The sequence below is a fragment of the Xyrauchen texanus genome, chromosome 5, assembly GCF_025860055.1.
Source record: "Xyrauchen texanus isolate HMW12.3.18 chromosome 5, RBS_HiC_50CHRs, whole genome shotgun sequence".
Taxonomy (NCBI): Eukaryota; Metazoa; Chordata; class Actinopteri; order Cypriniformes; family Catostomidae; genus Xyrauchen; species Xyrauchen texanus.
Genome location: NC_068280.1, coordinates 26,121,851 through 26,147,169, shown reverse-complemented (window position 1 = coordinate 26,147,169; position 25,319 = coordinate 26,121,851). Strand labels below are relative to the sequence as shown.

At 38.1% G+C, this 25,319-nt stretch overlaps 1 protein-coding gene, 1 long non-coding RNA gene and 1 pseudogene across 4 annotated transcripts; 1 reads left to right on the top strand and 2 right to left on the bottom strand.

Moving 5' to 3' along the window:
- Positions 1 to 603: 603 nt before the first annotated feature.
- Positions 604 to 12,808, top strand: LOC127643751 (uncharacterized). Of its 3 annotated transcripts, none has more exons than XM_052126614.1 (5): positions 604 to 794; positions 9,513 to 9,618; positions 10,264 to 11,031; positions 11,352 to 11,570; positions 12,152 to 12,808. In XM_052126614.1, the coding sequence occupies exons 3-5, from the start codon at positions 10,772 to 10,774 to the stop codon at positions 12,363 to 12,365; spliced, it is 693 nt and encodes a 230-aa protein (XP_051982574.1). In that variant the 5' UTR covers positions 604 to 794; positions 9,513 to 9,618; positions 10,264 to 10,771; the 3' UTR covers positions 12,366 to 12,808. The 3 variants fall into 3 exon arrangements, with proteins under 3 accessions (XP_051982574.1, XP_051982573.1, XP_051982572.1); XM_052126613.1 differs by having other exon boundaries at positions 604 to 797; XM_052126612.1 differs by lacking the exon at positions 604 to 794 and adding an exon at positions 8,671 to 8,759.
- A 226-nt stretch (positions 12,809 to 13,034) lies between these two features.
- Positions 13,035 to 20,112, bottom strand: LOC127643744 (G2/M phase-specific E3 ubiquitin-protein ligase-like; annotated as a pseudogene).
- A 1,358-nt stretch (positions 20,113 to 21,470) lies between these two features.
- Positions 21,471 to 23,400, bottom strand: LOC127643760 (uncharacterized). The gene is made up of 3 exons (XR_007970572.1): positions 22,989 to 23,400; positions 22,247 to 22,398; positions 21,471 to 21,884 (listed from the first exon to the last, which is right to left on the bottom strand). It is a non-coding gene; the product is annotated as an uncharacterized LOC127643760 (long non-coding RNA).
- Positions 23,401 to 25,319: the final 1,919 nt, after the last annotated feature.

Genomic DNA, 25,319 nt, shown 5'->3' with positions numbered 1-25,319 from the left:
ACACTCAGTTTATTGTGTGTCTAGGTATTGTAAAATATATATATATATATATATTTTTTTTTTTTGTATTCTATGGATATTACACTTGGTAATTGGTGTGAATCTGTGAAGGTGTGTGAATGACCAATTCATCCTTCTCTGAAAATGATTTGACATGATCCTTGTTTAGTTCGAGAAAGTGCTTTGGTTAAAATTTGTCTTGCAGGTCCGCTCTGATGACTGAAGTGGTCCAAAGACAAGTGTGTTTCAGGGAGGGGATTTAATGTTTACTTATTTTTAGATATGCTAAACATTTTTAACATACTTTGCTGTCTAAAAGTGAGATGTTCGTTTTTGTCTTATCCATGCTTTCTTCCTCTTTTGTAATTTAGACATGAAATATGTTTCAGAAATGTGCAATTGCTGAATTACTTCTTATATTTGCACATTAGTTTGTGATGTACATTACTTGAAGGTGTATTTAAAAAATCCTAAAACTCCCATTGGTGTTTTAATGGCATTTTTTGTCACCTTATCAAATAAAGGGTAGAGAATTGGGCAGAGACAAACCACTTAGAAAACAAATTACAGATTGACAGGGATTGAGATATAGTTTGATATACAGACTAACTCCTTTGCAAATTGCGAACTCTCCATTGTCTATTTCTGTTTTGTCTTTCACACATGTCCTGGCTTTGAGAGTGAAAGAACCCTGCTGTGCTGATCTTGCTGTAACATGGGTTGGACCCTTGGAAAGCAAGGACATTGTGGTAATATGAATCTGACTGAAGATGGTTCCCAGAGTGCCTGCTAAGGTAGTGAGTCCACTATTGAAAGCTTCCTGTATGGAAAAGGTCAAATAAATATAATGGGATTATATCTGCCTGCAGCGGCTTTGATTGTGGTGGTAGAAGCTGTTAATTGATATGGTGTAGAAACTGGCTTTGAAATATATCAAATTCAGGATTTTGGTAGGTCACTGTCAATATCATTCAAGGATCAAGCAGGTTCAAATTCAGTTAGCAGCAGTAATTAGATGCTTCTACTTGGTAGAAGCGAGAAGATACATTACCCTACATTCACTGGAAATAATTTGGTTGGGAATGGCTGCATGTATTTGAGTGGAATGCTTTTGCTTAATGCCATGCTCCCTTCAGAGTACCCACATCAATATCTCTGTTCTTTGTAATGAGTAGGTTATAGGGATGATCACTTTTGATTGGACTTCACCCAATATATCACTTTTTACTATCAATTATCTTCCCTGTCCAGTAGGTGGTGATATGCACAAAAAATCTGGATCTCCAAAAATAAAATAAGAACGTGAAAGTAAAGATTGATAATAAAAAAGGACTTAAATATTGATCTGTTTTTCACCCACACTTATCATATTGCTTCTAGAGACATAGATTTGTAAATCTATCACGGCTATATAAAGATGCTTTGTGATGCCAAAAGCAATCACTCTTTATGGCGAACAGCCATAAACATGAGTGTTTCATGCTAATCACAAATAGAGAGAAACTAAACATGTTTTTTTTCCTTTTACTAACCTTTACCCACCTTTTCTAATTTCTCCTAAATTATGTGCTTAGGCACTGATTGGCATGTTAACTCAGCAAAAATAAAGTCCCTTTTTCAGGACACTGTATTTTAAAGATAATGTTTTAAAAATCCAATAACTTTACAGATTTATTTTTTTAAAGGGTTTAAACAATGGTTTCCATGCTTGTTCAATGAGCAATAAACAATTAATGAACATGCACCTGTGGAACGGTTATTAAGACACTAACAGCTTACAGGCGGTAGGCAATTAATGTCACAGTTATGAAAACTTAGGACACTAAAGAGACCTTTCTAGGACTCTGAAAAACACCAAAAGAAAGATGCTTCGGGTCCCTGCTCATCTGCATGAACGTGCCTTAGGCATGCTGCATGGAGGCATGGGGACCGCAGATGTAGCCAGGGCAATAAATTGCAGTGTACGTACTGTGAGACACCTAAGACAGCACTACAGGGAGACAGGAAGGACAGCTGATCGTGCTCACACAGTGGCAGATCATGTGTAAAAATACCTGCACAAGATTGGTACATCTGAATATCACACCTGCGGGACGGGTACAGGATGGCAACAGCAACTGCCCGAGTTACACCAGGAACACACAATCCCTCCATCAGTGCTCAGACTGTCCGCAAGAGGCTGGATTGAGGGCTAGTAGGCCTGTTGTAAGGCAGGTCCTTACCAGACAGCACCGGCAACTACGTAGCCTATGGGCACAAACCCACCTTTGCAGGACCACACAGGATTGGCAAAAAGTACTCTTCACTGACGAGTCGTGGTTTTGTCTCACCAGGGGTGATGGTCGGACTCGTGTTTATCATTTAAGGAATGAGCGTTACACTGAGGCCTGTACACTGGAGCGGGATGGATTTTGAGGAGGAGGGTCCGTCGTGGTCTGGGGCGGTGTGTTACTGCATCATCAGACTGAGCTTGTTGTCATTGCAGGCAATCTCAACGCTCCCCTCCAGCATGACAATGCCACCAGCCATACTGCTCGTTCTGAGCATGATTTCCTGCTAGATAGGAAGTTCAGTGTTCTGCCATGGCCATTGAAGAGCCTGGATCTCAATCCCATTGAGCACATCTGGGACCTGTTGGATCAGAGGGTGAGGGCTAGGGCCATTCCCCCCCCAGCAATGTCCAGGAACTTGCAAGTGCCTTAGTGGAAGAGTGGGGTAACATCTCCCAGCAAGAACTGGCAAACCTGGTGTAGTCCATGAGGAGGAGATTCACTGCAGTACTTAATGCAGCTGGTGGCCACACCAGATACTGACTGTTACTTTTGACCCCCCCCCAATTTGGTCAGGGACACATTATTCCATTTCTGTTTGCCACATGTCTGTAAAATATTCAACAACTAAGACATAAACTGAACAAGTTTCAATGTTGCTAAAATTGGTCCTTTTTCAGCTCTGTAATGGTTGGTTATTGAGATTGGCTGAGAAAAATTATTAGTGAATAGAGATGCACTGGATCATTAGCATCAGCAGTTATTTCCTGCTATATGGGGTTAAAAAGCTCTCTGCACAATTAGCCTACTACTTGTGCTTTGTAAAAAAGGAAAGGTATAGGTTACTATTGTATCCCCCCCTGATGGAGAGAACGAAACGTTGTGTCGAATTAATCAACACTAGGGGTCTTTCTTGAAGGCCTCGGTGTAGGGCTCACAATTTTGGAGCGGGTGTGTTCATTAGCAATAATTAACACTTATCACAGACAACCATCAATCATTACAATAAAAGAGCATTGATTAGAATCAATGTTACACGGGCACCAATTTATGTAGGCTCAAAGGTTGGTTAGATCAGTTTTACTATCAAATATAAATTAATAATTAATGTTTATTAATTATCAATTAAGAATTAAATTAAATAATAGAATTTAGTTCGTCAAATTCTATCCTCGGGGCACCACTCTTTGATAAGAGAAAAATGATAGTAAATGACTGATCAAGTCTCATAAAATTCTACCATGCAGATTGAGTATTCTGATCGAGAATCAAAATAATCAAAAAGGGTAGTTATTAGTCAAATCGTTGCATATGAACCCAACAGTAATCTGGTTACAGATGGCTTCGAACAACAACAATTTAACAATACTGAAGTAATATTGGAGTTCTTGACGTGGCAGAGGCTGGCTTCAACACAATATTCAAACAAACAATGAATACTTATTATAATTTAATAAGATTTATTATAATCAAACAATAATGAACATTGTCAATACTAAATGAATATAATACAAAAACATAAAATGGAAATCCTAAACTAAATGGTGGAGCTATATGCTAGTGTATGTGTGTGTGTCTCGAGTCGGTAACCAAGACACAAAATGGCGGACTAAACTCCTCGTGAGGAACTAGTCAAAATGGAGGGCTAGGCCGGAAAGGGCGGAGCCAACGATTATGGGAAGGTGTAGGGAAAACGAGATGGCTGGATCAGATCCAGCACAATGGAGCTAATACCACGTGCGGGTGATAATGAGCAGACACACAGAGGAACTGAACAAAACAGGCGGGAGAATTTGGGAAAACACCGGCCTGATTCATACATAAACCGCGGTGCTGCTCGCTCCGTGAATTTCCGTGTGTGAGAGAGCGAGGGAGAGAGAGAGAACGAACAAACAGGGGTTCATGCAATTAACAGAGGAGACACGCTGGTAACAGCGCGATTGACTCGTTGATTCGGATCACTCACTAAATAAACATTTCCCCAAAAATGATGATCTCATAACTCCAAACAGCAATCAACGATCGTAGTTAAATGTACAGTGTAAACAAAACATTAAACGTTCAACAATCATGGTTAACATACAAATGAAAACAAAAAAAACATCAAAACATTCAGCAATCAAATATATATGATTTAGATTTATAAGAAAAGTCACAGTTTCTACACTAAATCTGCCCAGATATCAAGCCTTACTTGTGAAAATCCTGTGTGATTTCAGCAGGGTTGTCTGCTGGATTCCTGTTGCATTGAGTTGTCAGGAGAAAGCAGTCTGGTTCGGTCCTTTGTCTTGCGCTCGTCAGCGGAAAGACGCGTCTCTGCGTTGTTTCGGGTCCGGTGACCGCGAAGCGCGAGAGGTAGTCAACGTTGTGGGAAAACGATTGAGAAGGGAAGCTGGTCGCCTTTTCCGTTTTCTAATACGTTCACTGTTGTTTAACAGTGAAGATGATGTGAACCGGTTGTACACTACACGACTGGAACAAAGCGAAGTAAATCTTACTCTACCGTGGCCAAATGGTGAGGTTTAGAAAAACGTGATCTTTCTTTGTCCAGAAGGAGGGATTCCTTGGTGTAGATGTCTCTTTAGAGCGCAGCGGAGCTGCAGGCAGAGAGAGAGTTATGTCCCTTTAGAGCACAGCGAATCTGCCGGCAGAGAGAGAGAGAGAGATATCAAATGTGCGCGCTGGTTTTGTTAAGATGACGTCATCGGTCATCGGCCGCTTTTGACCAATGACGTCTGAGATCGAGTACATGGGCGGGACTTCCGTCCGGTTGCGATGCATTCTGGGAAATGGAGTTCAAAGTCTCACCTTTGATCATAGAACAAAGGGCCATGCTGTCTCTGCTGCCATTTTCAGTGGGGCAAGGCCCTACATCGGTTACCTCTGTACTTGAGAAAAGGGCAATGAGAAACTGGCAGACAGAATTTGCATGTCCCTCCCCCTGACATACGGGTATAAAAGGAGAGAATTGTGCATCTGTTCATTCAGGTTTTGCACTGAGGAGCCGAGAATAAGGTTCGGCCGTTACAGTGGCTCGGTCCAGCATCATGGCCAGACATTCCCCGTCTGTCACTCACTCGATGTTGTGTTGAATGAAGCAACACTAGTGGTCCCTATTCAATCACGCAGTGCGCTGAATCGTGTACGTGAGCTGCTGATGCAGGTGCGGGCAGGAGGTTGCGTGCCAAAGCAGCAGGCTGTGTCGGACTGCATGCACCCTTCCCCAAATGCCCCATAAAAACGTCATCAACTTTTTAGTTTCCCAGCATCCCAAAGGGGGGGCAACAAGTGACGTGCTAAGCATGGAAGCAGGCTGCGCCAGCCGCGCATTTTCTCTCTCTATGTTTCTTGGATAGAGTTAAAGCGGCTGGGGCCATTTAACGCTATAACATGCATCGGGGAACGCGTTCCTTTCCAACTCCTTTTCTTTCAGGGGGAAAAGACCCCATGGAGACCACATCCTGCCCAGGCTGGGAGGAGGTTAAATGTGGCGAATACATCACATGGGTTCTCAGGCCACATGTGGAAGTGGCGCGGTGGTAGATCCTACCTGCTGCGAGGGAGGAGTTGCTACAAACACAGCGACCAGGGGGAAGGAGGGGACTGCCCAAGGGAGACACTGGTCCGCTGGTAGGTGGACCGTACCGTGGAAAGTACACACAGGGGGATTAATCCATGAAGGCCAACCCTGTGGAGCACCTATTCCAGTACAGAGTAATTAGTACCCGTAGTGGGTCTGGTCGGGAATTCCTCCACTAAATTCGCGGACAAGAGGGCTAGGGAGGAAGGACATCCAGGGAGAACGAGTTTAGGGGACTCTCCTGGGAGAAAGAGCACACATGATCGCCTCAGTGAAGGGGAAGGGCACTATGTGTTCTATGTGCTTGGACCTGAGAGAACACGGGACGAAACCGACTCAGCCCTTGGGTTGTAAAATCTCGTAAATGTATTGGGTGTTGCCAGCCAGCCACTCTGCAGAGGTCTACTAGGGAGAAACCATTGGCCATTGCCCACGAGGATGCCACACTTCTCGTCAAGTGTGCTCGGACCCGCAAGGGGGCAGGCGTGGCCTGGGTGTGATTGACGTCGATGACCCAGTAGGCTAGCCTCTGTTTGGAGACAGCGTTCCCTTTCCGCTGTCCACCAAAGCAGACGAAGAGCTGCTCTGGGTGCGGTCCACATAGGTACGCAAAGCAAGCACCGGACACAGCAACGATAAGGCTGCATGTGTGCGAGTAAATAATGACAGAATTAAAACTTTTGGGTGAACTATTCCTATAAATATACAAGGCTATATAAAGGCTTCCTGAATAATTTTTAATCAAAAGGTGTTGTGATATCAGACACATGATATAATCCCTGTGACCTTGCAAAAGGTAAAAGCCTACATTAATAGGTGACAGTAAAAAATGGCAAAACATGTAACACATGAGAAGCATCTTTTTGCATGTGCATTGCTGTTTGCTGTACATGGCGATATTAGAAACATTGTTTTGAAATAAATTACATTATAAAAGTTAGGAAATGTTTGTTAACTTTAGACACAATGATTGCTAGTCTGATAAGGTCAAACGTTGTAATATTTTTATAACCACAGGATCTTCTGGCCAAATAGACATGGTAGTAACTAATGTATAGATTAGCATTGTTACCAAAAAGTGGTCAACATCATTTCAAGACACACATGTCCATGTGATTTTCTCTGTGTACAGATATGATGTCAACACGCACAGGCAAATTATGTACATTACCGTTTAAAAGTTTGTGGTCACTTGCCTGAAATGTTTCTCATGATCTTAAAAACGTTTTGATCTGAAGCCTTACATTGAAAAAAATTATATAATTGGTTCAACGTAAATATTATAGAGCAATGATTTACACAAATAATTATAAAGCTTAACTAAAGCAAGAAATACTGTTTGAGATAATGAATTTTTTTTACATTGAACCACAATAAGCATTATTTTACCAATGAACCTGGAATTCTTAAATTGGAACAGCTTGTAAACATTGGACTGAACCAATGTATATTTTTTTAAATAATATAATTATAACTGGAACAACTTAAAGAATTAAGTTTAACTTAATTTATATTTATTAGATTGATCTAATTGTTTTTCTTTGTTACAATTAGTTTATTATAAATTAATGTTACTTTAAATTATTTCATTCATAATTACCACACAAAGCATCTTTCCGATATTTATTAAAATGTAACAATTACAACAAGACAACATGGTATTTCAGTTTCCTCAGCTCATGTATACTTAAATTTTGTATTTAACAGCAATTAATTTATATAAATGTCTGACAACATACTGTATGCCTAGGATATACAACAAATGTATTCAAATAAATGTGCAATGGTCTGCGACATTATGCCATCAATGTCATTACAATATTTTATTGTATAAGACATTTTTAAATAATACAAGTGCTCAAGTGTCATTTTGAACATTAACTGCAATGACATTGGTAAACAATGAATTCCAACACAAATGCTCCAGATATTTTCAAAAGTAAACATTTGCCATAAAAATAAAAGAATAAAAAGGCCTTTAAGTATAGGTTATTTGCCTTCAGCAAGTGAACAACTTCTGAAAGAAGCTGCTGTACAGACATGGGTAAGCATTACTTGGAAATACAATCTTATCTCGCCCAATATTGTTGTCAAAATCAATACAATATTGCAAAAGGTTTGCACTAAAGCACATCTTTCTGCTTTAAGTATCCATCAAATCAGGAAAAGTGCAAAAATGATCTCTTAATAGGAGCATTTTCCCCTTAAAGTGCAATCATAAACAATTTTTCATTTGTTATAATATATAACACAGTTTGCCCAAATTTAAGAACATTCTGTTAACCATAACAATGAACCATACTTTTTCAACTTTCAAACATTTGTTACTAAGGTGAAGTCTCTTCATGCAGAGCAGCTAAGCTTGTTGAACAGCTTGCTCACTTTGGTGGACATTTTGCAACTGTCCATTCCATTAGTATTTTTGGACTGCTTCAAACGTGAATTTGAATGTTTTTGGGTATTCAAGGTTCAGGGAATAAATGAGCCCAAAAGTATTGTAAAGGCATCTGCAATTGAAGGCAGATTTGCCAAAACCTGAACACTGTCAATCATAACTTTTATGTCAGCCGGGGTACGGTGGCCGAGAGAGCTCAACGCGCTGCAAATGAGAAAACACATGCAAATAGAAAAAATACATGCAAATAGAAAACAACGCCAGCGAATTAAGAAAACATCTTCATCTATTTTACAAAACACGTGTGCTCCAAAGACTCACAACACAACCAAATACGGAACGCGCTGCAACTACGGAAACGCGCTGCAACTACGGAAACGCGCTGCAAGAGTTCACAACACAACGGAAATGATTCCAGGGGACCCCAAAAAGTGACGAACCCGGCTGGCTGGGACATGCTTAGACCTTAATAAGACCTCATCAGTGGTGTTGTCGTCTGTCCATGACCTGAAAAGTGAGTTTGTTTTACTTTATTTTAAAATCCTGATCGTATAATTCATTGGCCCTTTGGATATTATTAGCCTAAATAATCTGAAATACACAATTAACTGTGAAATGTTATGTTCATGTTACTGGATTACTCTAAATTAACAGGGAACAAGCCAGTAAAACTACGTATAGGTTTTGCTGACACTACTAATATGAAATTAAATTAAATGTTTTTTTTCTTATCAGTTAACAATTATTAACCTTAACTAAATTCTGATCAGAGCATACTAATACCAGTTATATAACTTTATGAAGCTAACAAAGAACGTTGAGCATACAATTTAGAGAAAATAGCCAATTTCTTATGAGTGTTGACAAGCTATATTTTCATTTCAGTGAGAATACCTGTCAATACCTTTTGTGTATGTTGAGTTTCTCAAATATCTGTGTTTTCCCTTCCAAGTCAAAATGACTGCTGTAAAAATGTCTAGGCTATATGGGCAGTGGTGGCTCAGTTGTTGAGGCTCAGGTTTACTGACCATAAGGTCGGGGTTCAAGCCCCAGCACCACCAAGATGCCACTGTTGTGCCCTTGAGCAAGGCACTTAACTCCAGGTTGCTCCGGGGGTATTGTCCCTGTAATAAGTGCACTGTAAGTCGCTTTGGATAAAAGCGTCTGCCAAATGCATAAATGTAAATGTAAATATCAGTGGCATTAATTTGCTTAGTTACATGTTAATATTGTTTAGCACTAAGCAGTCACATTGTTTCTCTTCCAGGTTATGTATTGTCCATATTGTGGACTTGAATTGGTTGGATATATTGGATGCTTTTGTGGTTCCTGTGGTAGCAACATTAGATTTCTGGCACCTTTTCTACAGAATGGTAAGCTCTGCTAATACACTCAATCACTTGTTTATTTAATTATCAAGTTGAACCAAGTGATTGTATGATACACAAAACTAAACACAAATTCATTGAATCAACATAGACCTCCTGATATGGCCTAACTGTTAAAAGTGGTAAGCTTAAATGCCAGCCCAAGTTGTACTTTTGTTCTTTGTGCCTTTTAGTACCTGGATTTGTGCAGAAATGAGCAGATTACATGCGTATATTTTTCAAACTGCATCAAATATTTGACCTGTTTATTTCTTTGTTAATGCTGAAACTATAGGGACACAGATGTTTTTTACAAGTCTGGTTTTTACGTGTGCTTCTGCCTTGAGTAAAATAAACACATTGTCCATACCTTCTGGTTAAAGTCGGATATGCCAAACTTAACTTCTACTTTCTGCTAACAAACAAATTCAAGATAAACTGCTACGGGCACTAGCACAGTCTTGCATGATATGCTGCACAGCATGCTCGACACGGCATGGTCAAAAGGTTTGTTTGACCTTCCATTGTGCTACCTGTAACTGTATAAAAACAAAAACTCATTATAATGACTCTAACAGAAACATTTTTATGTTTAAGATTATATTTGTGGATTCTTGCATTCCTAATGACGCTATTCTCTTTTTCCTTCAGGCCCAGAAACAGTGTCAGCCGAACTCACAGAGGCAGACCTTATCCATAAATATTTCTCAGAGGGCCACACATATGAATTGATCCTTGATTTTCTTGGAACAAAGCATAATATTTTCCTGAGTCTGAGCACCTTAAAGAGAAGGCTTAGGAATGCAGGCCTAACAAGGAGGACAGAGTATACTCCCATTGACACTGTGAATGCCGCTATTACACATGAACTGACAGGCTCAGGTCAGCTTTTGGGTTACAGAGCTCTGTGGCAGACATCGCGACAGAAGTATTTCCTGACAGTTAAAAGGGATGATGTAATGCATACAATGACTGGATCCTGTAATGCATACAAAGACTGGATCCATCTGGAGTTCAACTTTGCCATAGGCACAGATTTGTCCGAAGAGGATACATTACAGCAGGACCAAACCAAGTGTGGCATGTTGATGGGTATGATAAGCTCAAACCATTTGGTGTTGCCATCAGTGGCTGTATTGATGGGTTTTCTAGGAAAGTGATGTGGCTCAGCAGTGGCAGCTCTAATAACGACCCAGGGATAATTGCTCACTCTTACATGCAGTGTGTATCAGACTTTGGACTTCCAGCACGCCTTCGCAGCACAGACTGTGGGACAGAAAATGGCACTATGGTAGCCATTCACTGTGCATTAAGAGCACAGCATACAGATGATTTTGCAGGAGCCCTCAGTCACATGTATGGCACCTCAACTGCAAATCAACGAATTGAAAGTTGGTGGTCCTTTTTCAGGAAGCAAAGGTACGGGCCTTTTAATATAAATCGCAAAAACAAAAATGTAATGCTACTAATTAGTCAGGTTTTTTTGTGTGTTGTCACATGATCGAGGGTTTAAGCTGTGCCACAACATATATTATAACACTAGACTAAAATGTAATGCAAATCTTTTTCCTGATGCTATAAGGTTTTATTTACATGGATGTAAAAAAACAAAAAACAAAAATAGGAATACAGTTTAAATAATACCATTTGTTTGAAACATTTGTTTTAGAAATCATTTCCATATAACATTTATTCAGCACTGAAGTAAAACATTGTGTATACTGTCATTTCATCATTAGGACCCAGTTCTGGATTGAGCTCTTCAGTGACCTGAGAGAGAGGCACCTTTTCAATGGCAGCCATGAGCATAAGTGCCTTCTACGGTATGTCTTCTTGAGCATCTTGCAGAAGGACTTTGATGAGTACAGAGAACTTTGGAATAACCACACCATCCGACCTGTTTGTCAGTCTCGATGTCATTCTGGTAAACCAGAAGCAATGTATCACCTGCCTCACAGGTTTGTATTTAATCCATGCAATGTGTGACCGTTTTCAGTAAAAATCAGATTGCGTTTTCACATGATTAAATTGAATCATTAATTATTTCAGAAATTAAATAATTAACTATTAAATCATACTATATGATTGCCTATAGCTGACACAGAAGTGTATAGTGGAATGTCTCTGAAATTTCTACTGGGACCCTTTCCACAAGTCCCTCACTTGACGATTATCCTATTATTTTAAATCAGAAAACAAGATTGATATTTAAAAAATAATTCCAATACTCTTAGACAAAAAAAAACACCATTCCACAACAAAACCGAAATGTACAATGCACAAAGCAAAAAAGGTGGATTTTTCAGATTCAGTAACATAAAGTGCCTTTGTAATAGAAGCAAATATAATGACCATATTTGACCTCAGTTAACCTTTGGCTGATTTGTCGTCAAATTCATAATAAAAAATTGGGTTATAATTTATTACAGCTGGGGAACTGACTTGCATGAGCTTTTTTCCCTCCTCAGCCTTTGTAGTTTTTAATATTAAAATTTGTAATGAGTTGACTCATAGTGTTTTTATTTCTGACTGGCCTTAGGTTTGATGCAAGGGATTGTGGATTCCCAGTGTCACAGGAAGTCATTCAAGAGTTTGAGGACATTCTACCACCACCGCAGCGCAGTCGTTGTGGTGGCGGTAATCTCCAAATTCACTTTGCAGACTTAGAGAGACAGAGTGGGCTGTCTCCACCAGTCAAGTGGATAAATGCTGTTGAGAATTACATAACACTCAAAAATATGTCTGGACTATAAAATCATTAGTTTCTGATTCTGTGATATGATTATTTGTGTTACACATGCACATGTTACTGATGCCATTACAGAGTTAAGTCTTCTCATAATCTACTGGGTAGCTTGATCTGCTATTTGCAAAGAACATTTATGCTTCCAGGAGGGTATTGATTCTGGAGATCCTGTGAACAGCCTTCACATACTTTAAAAGCACAGTATTTGTTATATAATCCCTATTTTACTCATCTAGACAGTATAGTGTAACTAATTAACTGTTGACTGGGTAGATACTTGTGCAGAAGTCAGATTTTTTAATTTTATAACTTTGTCATTTCTAAATGAAGTACATCCAACAGCTTTATACATTTTAAACAACTTTATTTGTTCGCTGCATGTTTACACCAATGTTTTTCTGAACATCAGTGAGTGAAGCTCTGTGTATAACACAAAATCTTAAGTTTTGGTCCTTGATGAAAAAATGTCACTTGTGAAAATATTAAAACTGTTGTATTATTCCTCAAAACTCAGCAGTGCATCAATACAATCAAAACTATTATCCTGAGCTTTCCTTCCTTTGAGTGGCTTGAAATGTTTAACTAGTGCAGGTTAAAATGTACAAGTTATACAAACACACCTGCATTTCAAAATTGTAAAGAAAAAGATGAAAAAGATTTCAAAAACCGTTAACTCTGACCTAAACTCTGGTCTATCAGCCAAAGATGTTTAGTTTCAAGGAAGCCCAAAACCAGGGGAGTTTTGCAAGCCATAGTCCATGGCTTCTTGAAACTCTTCATAACTGGGTAAGATTGGAATTTTGATTGTATTTGAACATACATTTGCCATGGGAAAGCGTGAGATCTTCTGAAAGACTAGCAGTGGCTGTGGCTGTATTGCTGCAGGAGGAACTTCCTTCAGCCCAGTTCCAAACATAGGACATCTTCCAAAGAAGGACTAGTCTCTTTTTCTAGGGAGAGCAAAAGAAAAATATGTTAGACATGATGTTTTTTAGTTTGTTTCCATTTATTTTTTACTTGTTGCTACTTTCAAATCAGTGTAGTCATCACCTTGCAGCTGTAAAAGGGTTTAAGCACAGTGCTGATTTGTTGCATGGAGGTGGTTTGCAGAGGTGTAAAGTCCAGGGGTGTATTCCAGAAAGCAAGGTTAACTTACCGTCAGATATACCTTGAACTCCGGTAGATTAACCCAAACCTTGCTTACTCGAGGTATGTTGGTTCCAAAAACTCATACCATAAGTTCATCCAACCCAGAGTATGTTCCCGGTTAACACACAAGACATTCTCAACAGAGTGTCGAATCGATGATTCACCATGGAAACAGACGCTAAGAAAAAGCATGCCATTCTACTTCCTCCTTTTGTTTAATGGCGATTTATATAACCTACTTGGTGCACATCGCCAACTATTTGGTGGTTGTGAAATCATTTTTTTCAATCTTTATTCATTGAGAATAAGGATTATATTGTTTATTTGATGCTAATTAATTGAATGTAGATCCATGTCTGAGATGACAATAAAATAAATATATTTGAATTTAATAAACATTTAAACATTACCTTGTTATAATAGTGCTTTAGAATTTATATATAATATTGCATATTATATAAGTGCAACTATATAACAAATTTTGTTATATTAATTATATAACACATCTGAATACCTCTTAAGCAAACTAACCCTGGTTGCTATGGCTACTTACATACCCTGAAATGTTTTTGGAACCGAAAGTTGAGATTATCCACTTACTTACTCTTAAACATACCCAGATATGTCACATAACCAGCTTTCTGGAATACCCCCAGGTTCAGAAAGTAAAAGTGGTCCTCAGTATTCTGTTCCAATCACCTGGATTTGCTAATTAGCACAGTTTTTCAGCCAGGAAATAGAACTAATTAGTGAAATCAGCTGGCTGAGTTTATGGGTGGAATAAACATATGGCAGGACTTTTACTCTCGGACCCCTGGACTTTACACCTCTGGTGGTTTGTCATTTCTCCTAAACCACATGTGACATAATGGAACCCAGTTTAAATTCTAATGGACCACATAGCAAGCAATTGTGGATTTGTCCTTTGTGTATAACACTAAGGTTCTTTGAACTGATGTAAATTTCTGACATAAATTACTTTATCTCACCGTTTGCTGTAGTGATAATTCAGCACATTTCTTATAATTTTAACCATAAATAATACCTTCCAGGTAGAGCAGATAATCTCGCCAGTAGCTCAGTACGCTGGCCTCCTCCTGACGGTTGGTGCTACCAGGTTGACTAAACTGCACTTGGAAGATGTTCTCCACAGCATCAGCTGTCAGCTTGGTCTCAGTGTAGCACATGAATGAGAAGAAGAGTGAAGGATGCTGTTCCAAGGCATTGACAAAATCAAGAGTTGCTAGTCCCTCTTTGAACCTACAAAAAGTTCCAAGTCAAAAGGTGCACTACAAGGGGGTTAATGTGAACAACTACTAAAATATATATTGGTCTTAAAATTGAACATCTGTATATGGAGGTGACACTACTTCAACCACCATATTTAGCCCTTATTAGTATAAAGTGTTGAAAGTATTAAAGTAGTCATGTTATTAAAAATGTATATTTAACTTTATATTAAAGGTTTGTTACATGCCCACAGAGTAAGTATAATATTATACCTCTGGATGGAAACATGGTTTCGGTAGATGAAATACCACTGAATGTAATCATCTACTACTTTATTCTTATCCCCCAGAGTCCTCATGAACCGATAGCAGCCTGCTGTCTGAAGCATGCTGGAGTGTTTTTCTGTGAGTCCCTGGAGTTCACTCAGTGATGTAGCATTCTTTATCTAGAGGAAAATAAAAAGCAATGAAATGTATTTATTTTTATTGGACCAAATAACAGGCCACATTACATTTATACAAATTAGTAAGGCGTGGACTATTCATAATTTTTCTTTTTAAAAAGTGGTTTGTAATGACATAAATATAAAGCAAGATGGGATCATCTAAAACAGATAACATAGATACAAACAGAGCAGCATTGAACAGTAATGTCAGATTCGAAAGAATGAAATACTGTGACTCATTTCTTTCTATACTGTACATATTTAGGCATATATTGATCATTTATGGTCTTCCTTCCAGCACCTATGCAGACTGAATAAAGGCTTTTTTGGGTGTGGCACATCAAAGATTCTGATAAGAATATCAGATTTCAAGCACAAATGTAAACATTTTTTGACCTTCGTAATGGCAACCAAAACATCTGATTCTGATGTTGAATAAATTGACATTTTGAGGGATTAAATTAAAAATCAAATGAACTCATATTGATAATGATATTAGGTTAAAAAATGTACAATAATAACATTTATTTGAGACATTTAATTCAAATGCTAGAGATTTAGAACTACTGCTTTGAATTTACACTCACTGCCCATATAAAAGCGTACCCTCTATTACAGTATTGTCAATCATACTGTTTGTACAGCTATTAAGGTATAAATACTAAGGATAGTTTTGTGTCAGTTGATGAAAGTAATGTCTCAATTTTTATAATCCCAGCCTAACAAATTACCTCAAGGAGGGTCTTCTTGACCTCATCATCAGGTATGTCCTCAACTGGGGCCTCAATTGTCTTTACCAATTAGGTAAAGGAAGAAATTTGGGGAAAGACAACGAGGCCCTGGACCTCCATGGACAATCGAGACAGCAATCATTTTTCCAATCTGGAAATACTCATTGTCTTCTGCAGCTAAAAATGCCAATATTGCAATGTTAGGACACATTGATTTGCAACATTGTAAAAACTTCACAAGAAAGTATTACCTTTACAATCAAATGAGAGGTATTTGGCATTTTCTTTGCCTTCAAATACCCTCCTGGTTTTGATGGTGTCCATCAGCAGGGTCAGAAATTCACGAGTAGGGCCCCCGCTGTCCAAAGCCTCTTCAGTCAGCCCCGCATCATCTGTGAATTTCACCATTAAGCTGCAGGTGGGGTCAAATGAGGATCGGCTGAAACCTCTTAAGACACCATCCCAGACATTTGCCCGGTTAATGTTAAATCTGCTACAGGATGATTTTTTAAGATTAATTGACAGATTTGACACTACGTCTGCAGCTGTTAGCCCATCATGTCCATCACTGTAAAATAAAGCAAACAGTCTGTGAAAAGCAAGAAATATTAACACGGCCTCTTCTTAGTTTTGTGGATTATTTAAACCAGGACTTTTTAGGTTTTTAGTCTTTTATGGGCCCTTTATAATGAGTAAGCTATACAACACTGCTCAAAAATGATAAGCATAATTTGGACATCACAACTTTAGTAATAGATTTTGAGACTCCGTCCACAAAACCACATTCTTCTGCAGAGGGATAACTGAAGAGAAACAGCCTGACAGATTTTTACTTGTAAACCTGTTGCTGAACTGGTAGAACATTGCGTTAGCAATGCAAAGGTCATGGATCCGAGTCCAACGGAATACACATACTGATATATAGCTTAAATGCACTGCAAGTCACTTTAGATGAATGCGTCTGCCAAATGCATAAATACATTTTACACTTTATTTATGACTACTGAAAGCAATTAAAAATGTTGGTTGGTTTCAGACAATAAATATTTGCAAAATAAGAAAGGCTGAAGAACAAGGTGCAGAAGTACTTCTTATGTGATAGTACCTGTCTTTCTCTGGCAGTTTCTCTACTTCCTCAAGATCTGAGGAACTGCTGTCAATGGTGATAGGTGCATATATATTGGTATATGTACTGTGGAAGAGAGGTACAAGAACAACAATAACAGAGTTAATACAGAAAGTATTCTGACACAGACATGTTTTGTTGTTTTGGCTGTAGTCCAGTACTTTAGTCTAATAGTTTTATTTCAAATCTAGTGTTCTAAAGTACAGAGCCAAAACAATTAAAAACTATGTCCTAATACTAAAGATGTGATATAAAGTTATGTCTTATAACCGACCTGTAGAAGTCACTTGACTTAAGTTCACCCACTAAGGAGGTCGTCTGTTTGCATCTTGTTGCACTGTTGGCCTGCAGCACCAACATCACAGCACAATAAGAACTTACAGAAATACCTTGATTATTAACAAATTCCAGTGTATTATATTACAGAATATGACATACTTGCTGGGATCTCTCAGATGTTGTGGCTGACCTAAAACATACAAACAATTTAGTTGAAATTTTCACTGTGTTATAGAGAACATAAAATGCTTTCTTTATAGCATTTTTTTTAATGAATGCACTAAAACATACTGACATTCATATAGGTGGCACAGGGACCAAAAAATGTGTCAGCAGAAATTTAACTTACCAAGGTCTATGCTCTGGTGTACTGCATTCGGGACCAGACCAAAGCTGAGAGGTGTAAACATAAAACCCTAAAGTTATTCATAGCCTTAACACTGTCTGTATATGCTTTTCTATTTCTAATGGTTGACCATTCCAGGAGATTTTATTGCATTATAGCTGCACTGCAAAGACATCTTGAACACCTAAATCCCTGTGATGTACCTACCACTGTGTCAGAAAGTGGTGACATATTGGGTTGCACCCTAACAACTTCATCCTCATCCTCATGTTCTGAAACGGAGTCATCTTCATGACCTCACAAAAGATTTTGTGATCAATCTTTATTTCATATTACATGTCCAGTATTGTTAAATGTGTAGGCTGTAACTGTAGTTGGAATCCCACTGTCATCATTTACTCAGCCTCAAGTTGTTCCAAAACTGTATACATTTCTTTGTTCTGCTGTACACAAAGGAAGATATTTGGAATAATGTTTGTAACCAAGAAGCTCTCACTCCCCATTGACTACCATGGTAGGACAAAAAATACTGAAGGGTGAGGGTCGAAATCCCTTGTCTCTTCAGATATATCAATACATATATATATATCATTTTATATCAATATCTATCTATATTCTGTTGCTTCAATTCTTTAATAAAGTGATGAATTAACTATATGCATGATCACATAATCAATTCTATTTTCTTATGCATAACTGAAATATACTTTGAATCATATGTGTGTTGGAATGTTAACTAGTGTCTTTTAAGGAACATTCCAGAGTCTTTCTCTCTATCCTGCCCGTAGGCCGAAGGTCTTTTGCTTAGCTGTGATGAGAGGGGGCAGGGAGAATGTTAAACACATGTTCTGTGTCTGATCGTTACTTTTCTATGATTAAGTATATGGTTTAAAGTCCTATGCAATACTACCTGAATAGTAGAAGTGTGATTTTCTATTATTATTTCTTTAGGGAAGAAATGTATGCTATTTCCACCCTCTCCTCTGCCCGAGGAGTGAATATTTTATCTCTCTGTTTTGGTTTAAATGGCCTGATAATGTGTGCTCTGGCTGTCTTGTGCCCAGAGAAGAACTGTCGTTCGTCAGTGTTTTGTGTGTGCGTTTGACCTTCTACCTAGGTTTTGAACCCAGGGATGCACACCAGGCCGACTCAAAGACGCCCGCGACCATCTGCGAGGTCACTTCAGACGTAAATCTCGGGCCCAGACGACAATTGCGCTGATTAATGTTGATAGGCCATTTAACTATCTATATGTTGTGACTTTATGTTCTTTTAGCCAATCAGGAGTGAAATAATGGAATGTACTCCTTGCAAATGGTATAACTGATGTAAGATTTTGTGTAAGGTACGAGTTGGCTTTCGATCTCCTCGTGAGACTTTGCCGCTGGCTCTACCAATTTCACTGCAAACTATACTTCAGTAAATTTTTTTATTCTGTAATTGAATTTCTCGACTCCTGGTTTTCTTTCTCCATATCTGGTCCGGGTCATAACTATTATACCCCTAACAATACTATGGTAGTAAATGGGGGGTGAGAGCTGCTTGGTAACAAACATTATTTCAAATATCTTCCTTTGTGTACAGCAGAACAAAGAAATATATACAGGTTTGGAACAACTTGAGGCTGAGTAAATGATGACAGAATTTTAATTTTAATTGGCTGAACTATCCCTTTAAAGCACTTATCACATAAAGTATTTTGTTTGTAGTTTAAATGTGCATAAAATATATATAAAACATACCACTTCAATACTTACTCTTTGACAACAAATCCTCAAGGGTACAGATGTACAATGTGATCCTTTGAAACGCCTTTCCAATGGCCGCTTTGTATTGTCCAATGGTAAAAGGAGTGTCAGTCCCAGGGATATTTTTTATCTGAGAGCCATCTGGATAAAGCAAGACATGTTCTCCATCTTCCATGTCTTGATTGAAATCTTTGTTTTTTCACTGCAGCTGCCAAGAGTTGCTCAGATGCCCACTGGGGGTCAACATGTAGAGGTAGGTTTTTCCCTCTCATGGGCTTAAAGCCATTCCTGGTCTTGCTCATGATCCCAACAGAAATCTAGATGATCAGTGAGAAAAGATGGAATAATGATAATTATCAACGTCAACAACGTCATTAACTTAAAAATAAAAATTTGCTTACCTTTACTGTTTTATTTGATTTCTTTTTACTTTTAGAAAATGTCTTCCTTTCAGTTTCTTTTACTTCTCTGTATTTCATAAACTGGAGAACAGTTGGCTTTGATGGAATGGCACATGCATCAGTCACTGAAACACAATCAGAAAGAGAGAGAGAGAAAAGATTGACTCAATGTAGTTGATATAATTTGATGGACAGAACAATAGATTTAAATCTCTGTAAGAGAACATTACCTGCCCTGGGCACAGTCATATGTGACACATGGTCATCACCTGCAGTTCTAGAGGCGTTCTCTACAAACCTTACATCTCAGCCCACAGGAACTACAAAATCTGGGCAAAGTCGCCCATTGAATGCCACAGAAAGGACAAAACATTTTTATCTGAAAAAGATGAGTGGACTGAAGTTAGCACGATGTATTATTTTGTCCATTCTTTCAATAGTAAAAGGGTCTGAATACATTTTTGAATATTATTATTACCATCAATATGCAATTTACTTTGACCTGGTTTTAACCATTACAGTAAGTTTTTCAATTGCTAACAAGCATTGGTCAGTACTGAAGCCACATTTTCAAAACTCTTCATATAGTCTGCATTACCAAGATCAATCTTGCCCCAAAACTCACTCAGACCAACAAAACACTTCATATTTGTCTCAAAATAAGCTCATTCCACCAATCACTGGCAACAATTCTCATTCAGAAAACATACATGTCATTCATAACACAGTGACCTAAAAAAGACTAACAACAGGGAGCATTACATATATTTAATTTTTTATTTTTAATGTTTGAATGATTTTTTTCACATAAATATTCATTATATGATAAGAATAAAATCGTTTCTTTTTACTGACTGTATTACAGCATAAAGAATAAATGAGAAATGCAGCAATATATTAAAAACATAAAATTTTCAATTAAAAAAAAAATGTATTTTGCATTGCGGAATTTATTTTCCTGAACCTTGATGTTATTTAGTTGTGAAAGTAATTAGCCTGCTTACATACTAACGTTTCACAGTTAATTGTGTATTTCAGATTATTTAGGCTAATAATATCCAAAGGGCCAATGAATTATACGATCAGGATTTTAAAATAAAGTAAAACAAACTCACATTTCAGGTCATGGACAGACGACAACACCACTGATGAGGTCTTATTAAGGTCTAAGCATGTCCCAGCCAGCCGGGTTCGTCACTTTTTGGGGTCCCCTGGAATCATTTCCGTTGTGTTGTGAACTCTTGCAGCGCGTTTCTTTAGTTGCAGCGCTTTTCCGTAGTTGCAGCGCGTTCCGTATTTGGTTGTGTTGTGAGTCTTTGGAGCACACGTGTTTTGTAAAATAGATGAAGATGTTTTCTTAATTCGCTGGCGTTGTTTTCTATTTGCATGTGTTTTTTTCTATTTGCATGTGTTTTCTCATTTGCAGCGCGTTGAGCTCTCTCGGCCACCGTACTTTTAAGAGCATTTTGATTAAAATCATTAGTGTTAGTACAATGCATAAATCAGGCAAATATGTAGATCAGGCTGTAGTCTATGGACTAGGTGTGCATGTGTATGATGGTAGCTATACTATACATGGGCTATATTAAGCTTTGCGCACCGATTCGGAGCGCTTGGGCATCTGTTTTATTATCGTGGGGACACTAAAGGCCCAGTGTCGAGGGTCACGGTTCGCCACTGTATTTCACAAGTTATATGCCAATATTAAATAAATTTGATACTTTGAAGGCACAACAATTGCATTGCCAATTAATATAAAGTTATTTTTAACATGAGTAAATACCACACCCAATTCCACTCTCTGAATACAGAGACAGATAATTTTGTTGTTTGAACAGATAATGACATCTCTGTACACCTGTAGTGTGTACACACCTTAATATTGAAAATGTGTCCCCAAATATTTTGTGGCTACTTTAATGGCATAACACCAGTCAGAATTCAAATACAAAAGAAACTAAAGTGTGTCCTTACCACATATTCCTTGATCAAGTTTCAAGTCTGGTTGATCTCCCAGGTAAATCGTGAGGCATTTGAGAACACATTCTCTTTTAATGTGGATATCAACTTCCTGGCAGTAAAAACAAAGAATGAAGATACAATTATAGTAATTAAAATTTTAAATTATTATTTTTTTTTTTTCAATTGCATCTGCACTATTGTTAAACATTTGGCTCCATACCATCATTAATTCAATATAATATCTCACATTATTAATTAACCCCTTGTTTGTTGTTGCACTGGAACAAAATGCATGTTTCCAGGGATGTGACCAGACTATGTTTAACAATTTTGCAGACTAGGGACACAAGATACTACAACAGATATATACTGTATAATATTCAATAATTCATTAGTATAACTATTTAAAACAAGGAAGGACATATATATATACACACACACACACACACACACACACACTTGTATACACACCTGATTTAAAAGCTGCAGTGTATCTTTAGTCTTCTGATTAACAACTCCTCCTTTTTTCTTAATGATCTCAAGTAGCAGGCTGGTGTGTTTGTCCAACTAAGCCATGAACTTTACTTGCAAACTGTTGTGATTCGTTGTAACTCCCAATTGATCTTTGAAGATAAACACCATTGATGATATTATTAATAAAATAATTGACTTAACTCACATGTGGCTTCTTCAAATCACTACACAAGGGTGTCGGATTTTCACTACACGATTATCACGGTCAAAATAATTCACGATAACGATATTATCGCGATATCTAAGAAAAAGAACAATGCTGTCAGTCAAATGTATCAACTTTGTTTATGCGTTTGTGTGCGTTTTGTTGTGTGAGGTATTAAAGACATGTTGCGGCTGTTACATTGTGTTTCTGCTGGCTGTTAGTAGACATTTGGAGAGCTCATTAAACACCGAGCGACGGATCATTTGTGGATTTCCTTGTTTGTGTGTCTCATTCCATCTGGCCTTAACTCGCTGCCCGTTACATTTAATAATATTTAACGATATTATGTGAGTATTTTTAGCACAATATCAATATTTCATTTGAATTATCACAGTAATCGTCAATCTCGCGACATCCCTAGTTTAGACAAAATCATATTTTTAGTAAACAAATCAAAGATACAAATTTTACCAGAGTCAAGTCTCAAATAGTTGATATTACTAAATAAATAGTTGTGTCATGAAAGAAGCCTACCTCTTCCACTGAGAAAAGTGCTGGCCATCTGGTCAAGACTTCTTCCACACTGGGTTGCTTGTCCACAATTTCCTGTCTATGGTACCCAAAGGTATTTTCCATCTTGTCCTTTGTCCTTCCACAATTTCTTTTCTTAAGCTCTTCCAAAATGGAAGTTCTTTCTATTCCGTAGTTTCAGGAGTCTCACCAATTGGCATTGCTCTTTTATTTTTTTTTATTTATTTTTTTGGCCGGGTGAGCTGCTGCATCCTGTTGTCTCTTTCGTTTAAGAGAGTTCACCTGAAGCTCAGCATGTGAGCCATGTGATCGCAGTTGGGTATGGTAGTTGGCCATTTTCATCTTAATTCTTTGTTTCCAGCCATAACTCATGTTGAATGAGGCTGGCTCTTTTTACCTCACTAAAATGAGCATCGTCAGGGTATGCCCTGTAGAAGAAAACCTTTTCAGCCAGTTTCTCCAAAATGTCTGACAGCATTTTAGAGTTAGGGGTCAAACGAGAATTGCTTCTAGCTTATTCTGCCTTTGCTATTTCAAGTTGGCATTCTGTGTTATATGAAAACTGTGGGATTGGGAACTGTCTTGGCCAAGGCTCGATTCTTAGGCTCTCGGATGAACTGCTGCTCAGCAGAACTGTATCATCGGAATCTTCCAAATCTTGTTACGTAGAGGGGCCAGAAGGGGAAATCAATAGGCTCAAGGAAAATCATTGTGTCCTCAGTGTTGATTACCTTCACAGTTAGAAGATCATTAATGTCTGCAAGCGAGGTCACATTAACAAATGCGTTGCCAAAATCCACGTCTTTATACTGGAGCCTAATATTTCCAACAAGACGACATGCCGCCTTAACTTCTTCAACAAGCTCCTCAATTGAGCCGGTAATACCATTGGGAAGTTTAACACGTATGCAGTCATCTTGGCTTAGCACAACAATCAATCTGATAATCCCATCATCTGCCATATTTTCCTCACAGAATCTGTATGAGAGAAAGTAAGTGATTAAATGTGATAACATGATTAGACAATAGTTAATGCATTTTTACATAGGGTGATAAATAAAATTTCAGCTAATCAAACACAAACCTTAAACATGTATGTATCTTTTAAGTGTAGTCATCCTACCCCCAAATTACACTACTGCCAAACATATTAGTAGCCTATTTGTTTCTAGCATAAAGTTGTGTCATAATATTTTAATAGCCTTCATTTCATGACCAACATGCACCTATAGCCTAATCCACTAAATTACTTCATACTTTACATGTATAATGCAATGAAAACAGATCGCTCCACAGACTGCAGTTGTGCTGGCTGGATTGTGAAGAGTTCAGAAAATGGATCAAAGATATTGAAAAATAGCGATCGTAAAAAGAGTTTGACGGTGAAAATGTAACCAACTTTGGTTTGTAGGTTACCAAACACATCCCCTGGCTGCCGATAATTTTAAAGGCGCTATGAACATAAAATGCTGGTAGCCCACTCAATTATTCGGTTAGCAGGCTAGTTGATCGTGGCTGGCGGCTGCCAGCCTGTCTAAAGTGGGAAGCAGAAGACACGCATGTGGCGCGTTGGCGACATCAAAGAGTATTACTGCAACTAGACTAGGGCAAATAACCCCCTCCACCCACGTGCACAATAGCGTACTGGTAGGCTCCGCATAAATTCAACACAGAACATAAATCGGCCTTAAGGGTTAGTATACCCTATACCCAAGTCGAACGGGAGTGCGATTCTGATGATGGTGTGAAAGATAATGGCATAATACTAGTGATGTGTCGTTCATGAACGATTCGTTCATTTTGAACGAATCTTTAATATGACTCGGGACTACCGAGTTGTCTCAGAGAGTGATTCGTTCATTTTGTGTTGACCGCGCATGCGCGCAACATCGCATAAGGTACATGAAGTCATAAATGATTAGTTCATCTTTCGCGAGTCTTCGGGTTCGGCCGGGTCCGAGTCTTTCGTTCTTCCTGTCAGTCCCATAGAGACTATGCTGTCAGTACCGGAAAGAGAAATGATTAGTTCGTCTCTTCGGTTTCGAGTCGTTCGTTCTTCAAGTAAGACTCACAAACCCATAGCACTATGCATTTTGCATATTGTGATTTAAGTTATATGGTTACTCTGTGGCTTTATAGTGTCCTTTTCATTCTTATTTATTTTTTATTTATTTTTATTTAATTCCTTTTTGGATAGTTATCCAATTTTTTTTAAAGCATTGTTGGCAAAAAATAAACAAACAATAAACATCCAGTCAATATAGTGTGTACAGTGTTGTAATAAGCTATGTTACAAAGGTGTAGGTTTCATAGGTTTATTAAATAACTGCATAT

Coding starts and splice junctions, on each gene's coding strand:
- LOC127643751 (XM_052126614.1), top strand. CDS start 10,772: ATGTGGCTCAGCAGTGGCAGCTCTAATAACGACCCAGGGATAATTGCT. Junction 11,032..11,351: donor TCCTTTTTCAGGAAGCAAAG/GTACGGGCCTTT, acceptor TTTCATCATTAG/GACCCAGTTCTGGATTGAGC. Junction 11,571..12,151: donor ATGTATCACCTGCCTCACAG/GTTTGTATTTAA, acceptor GACTGGCCTTAG/GTTTGATGCAAGGGATTGTG.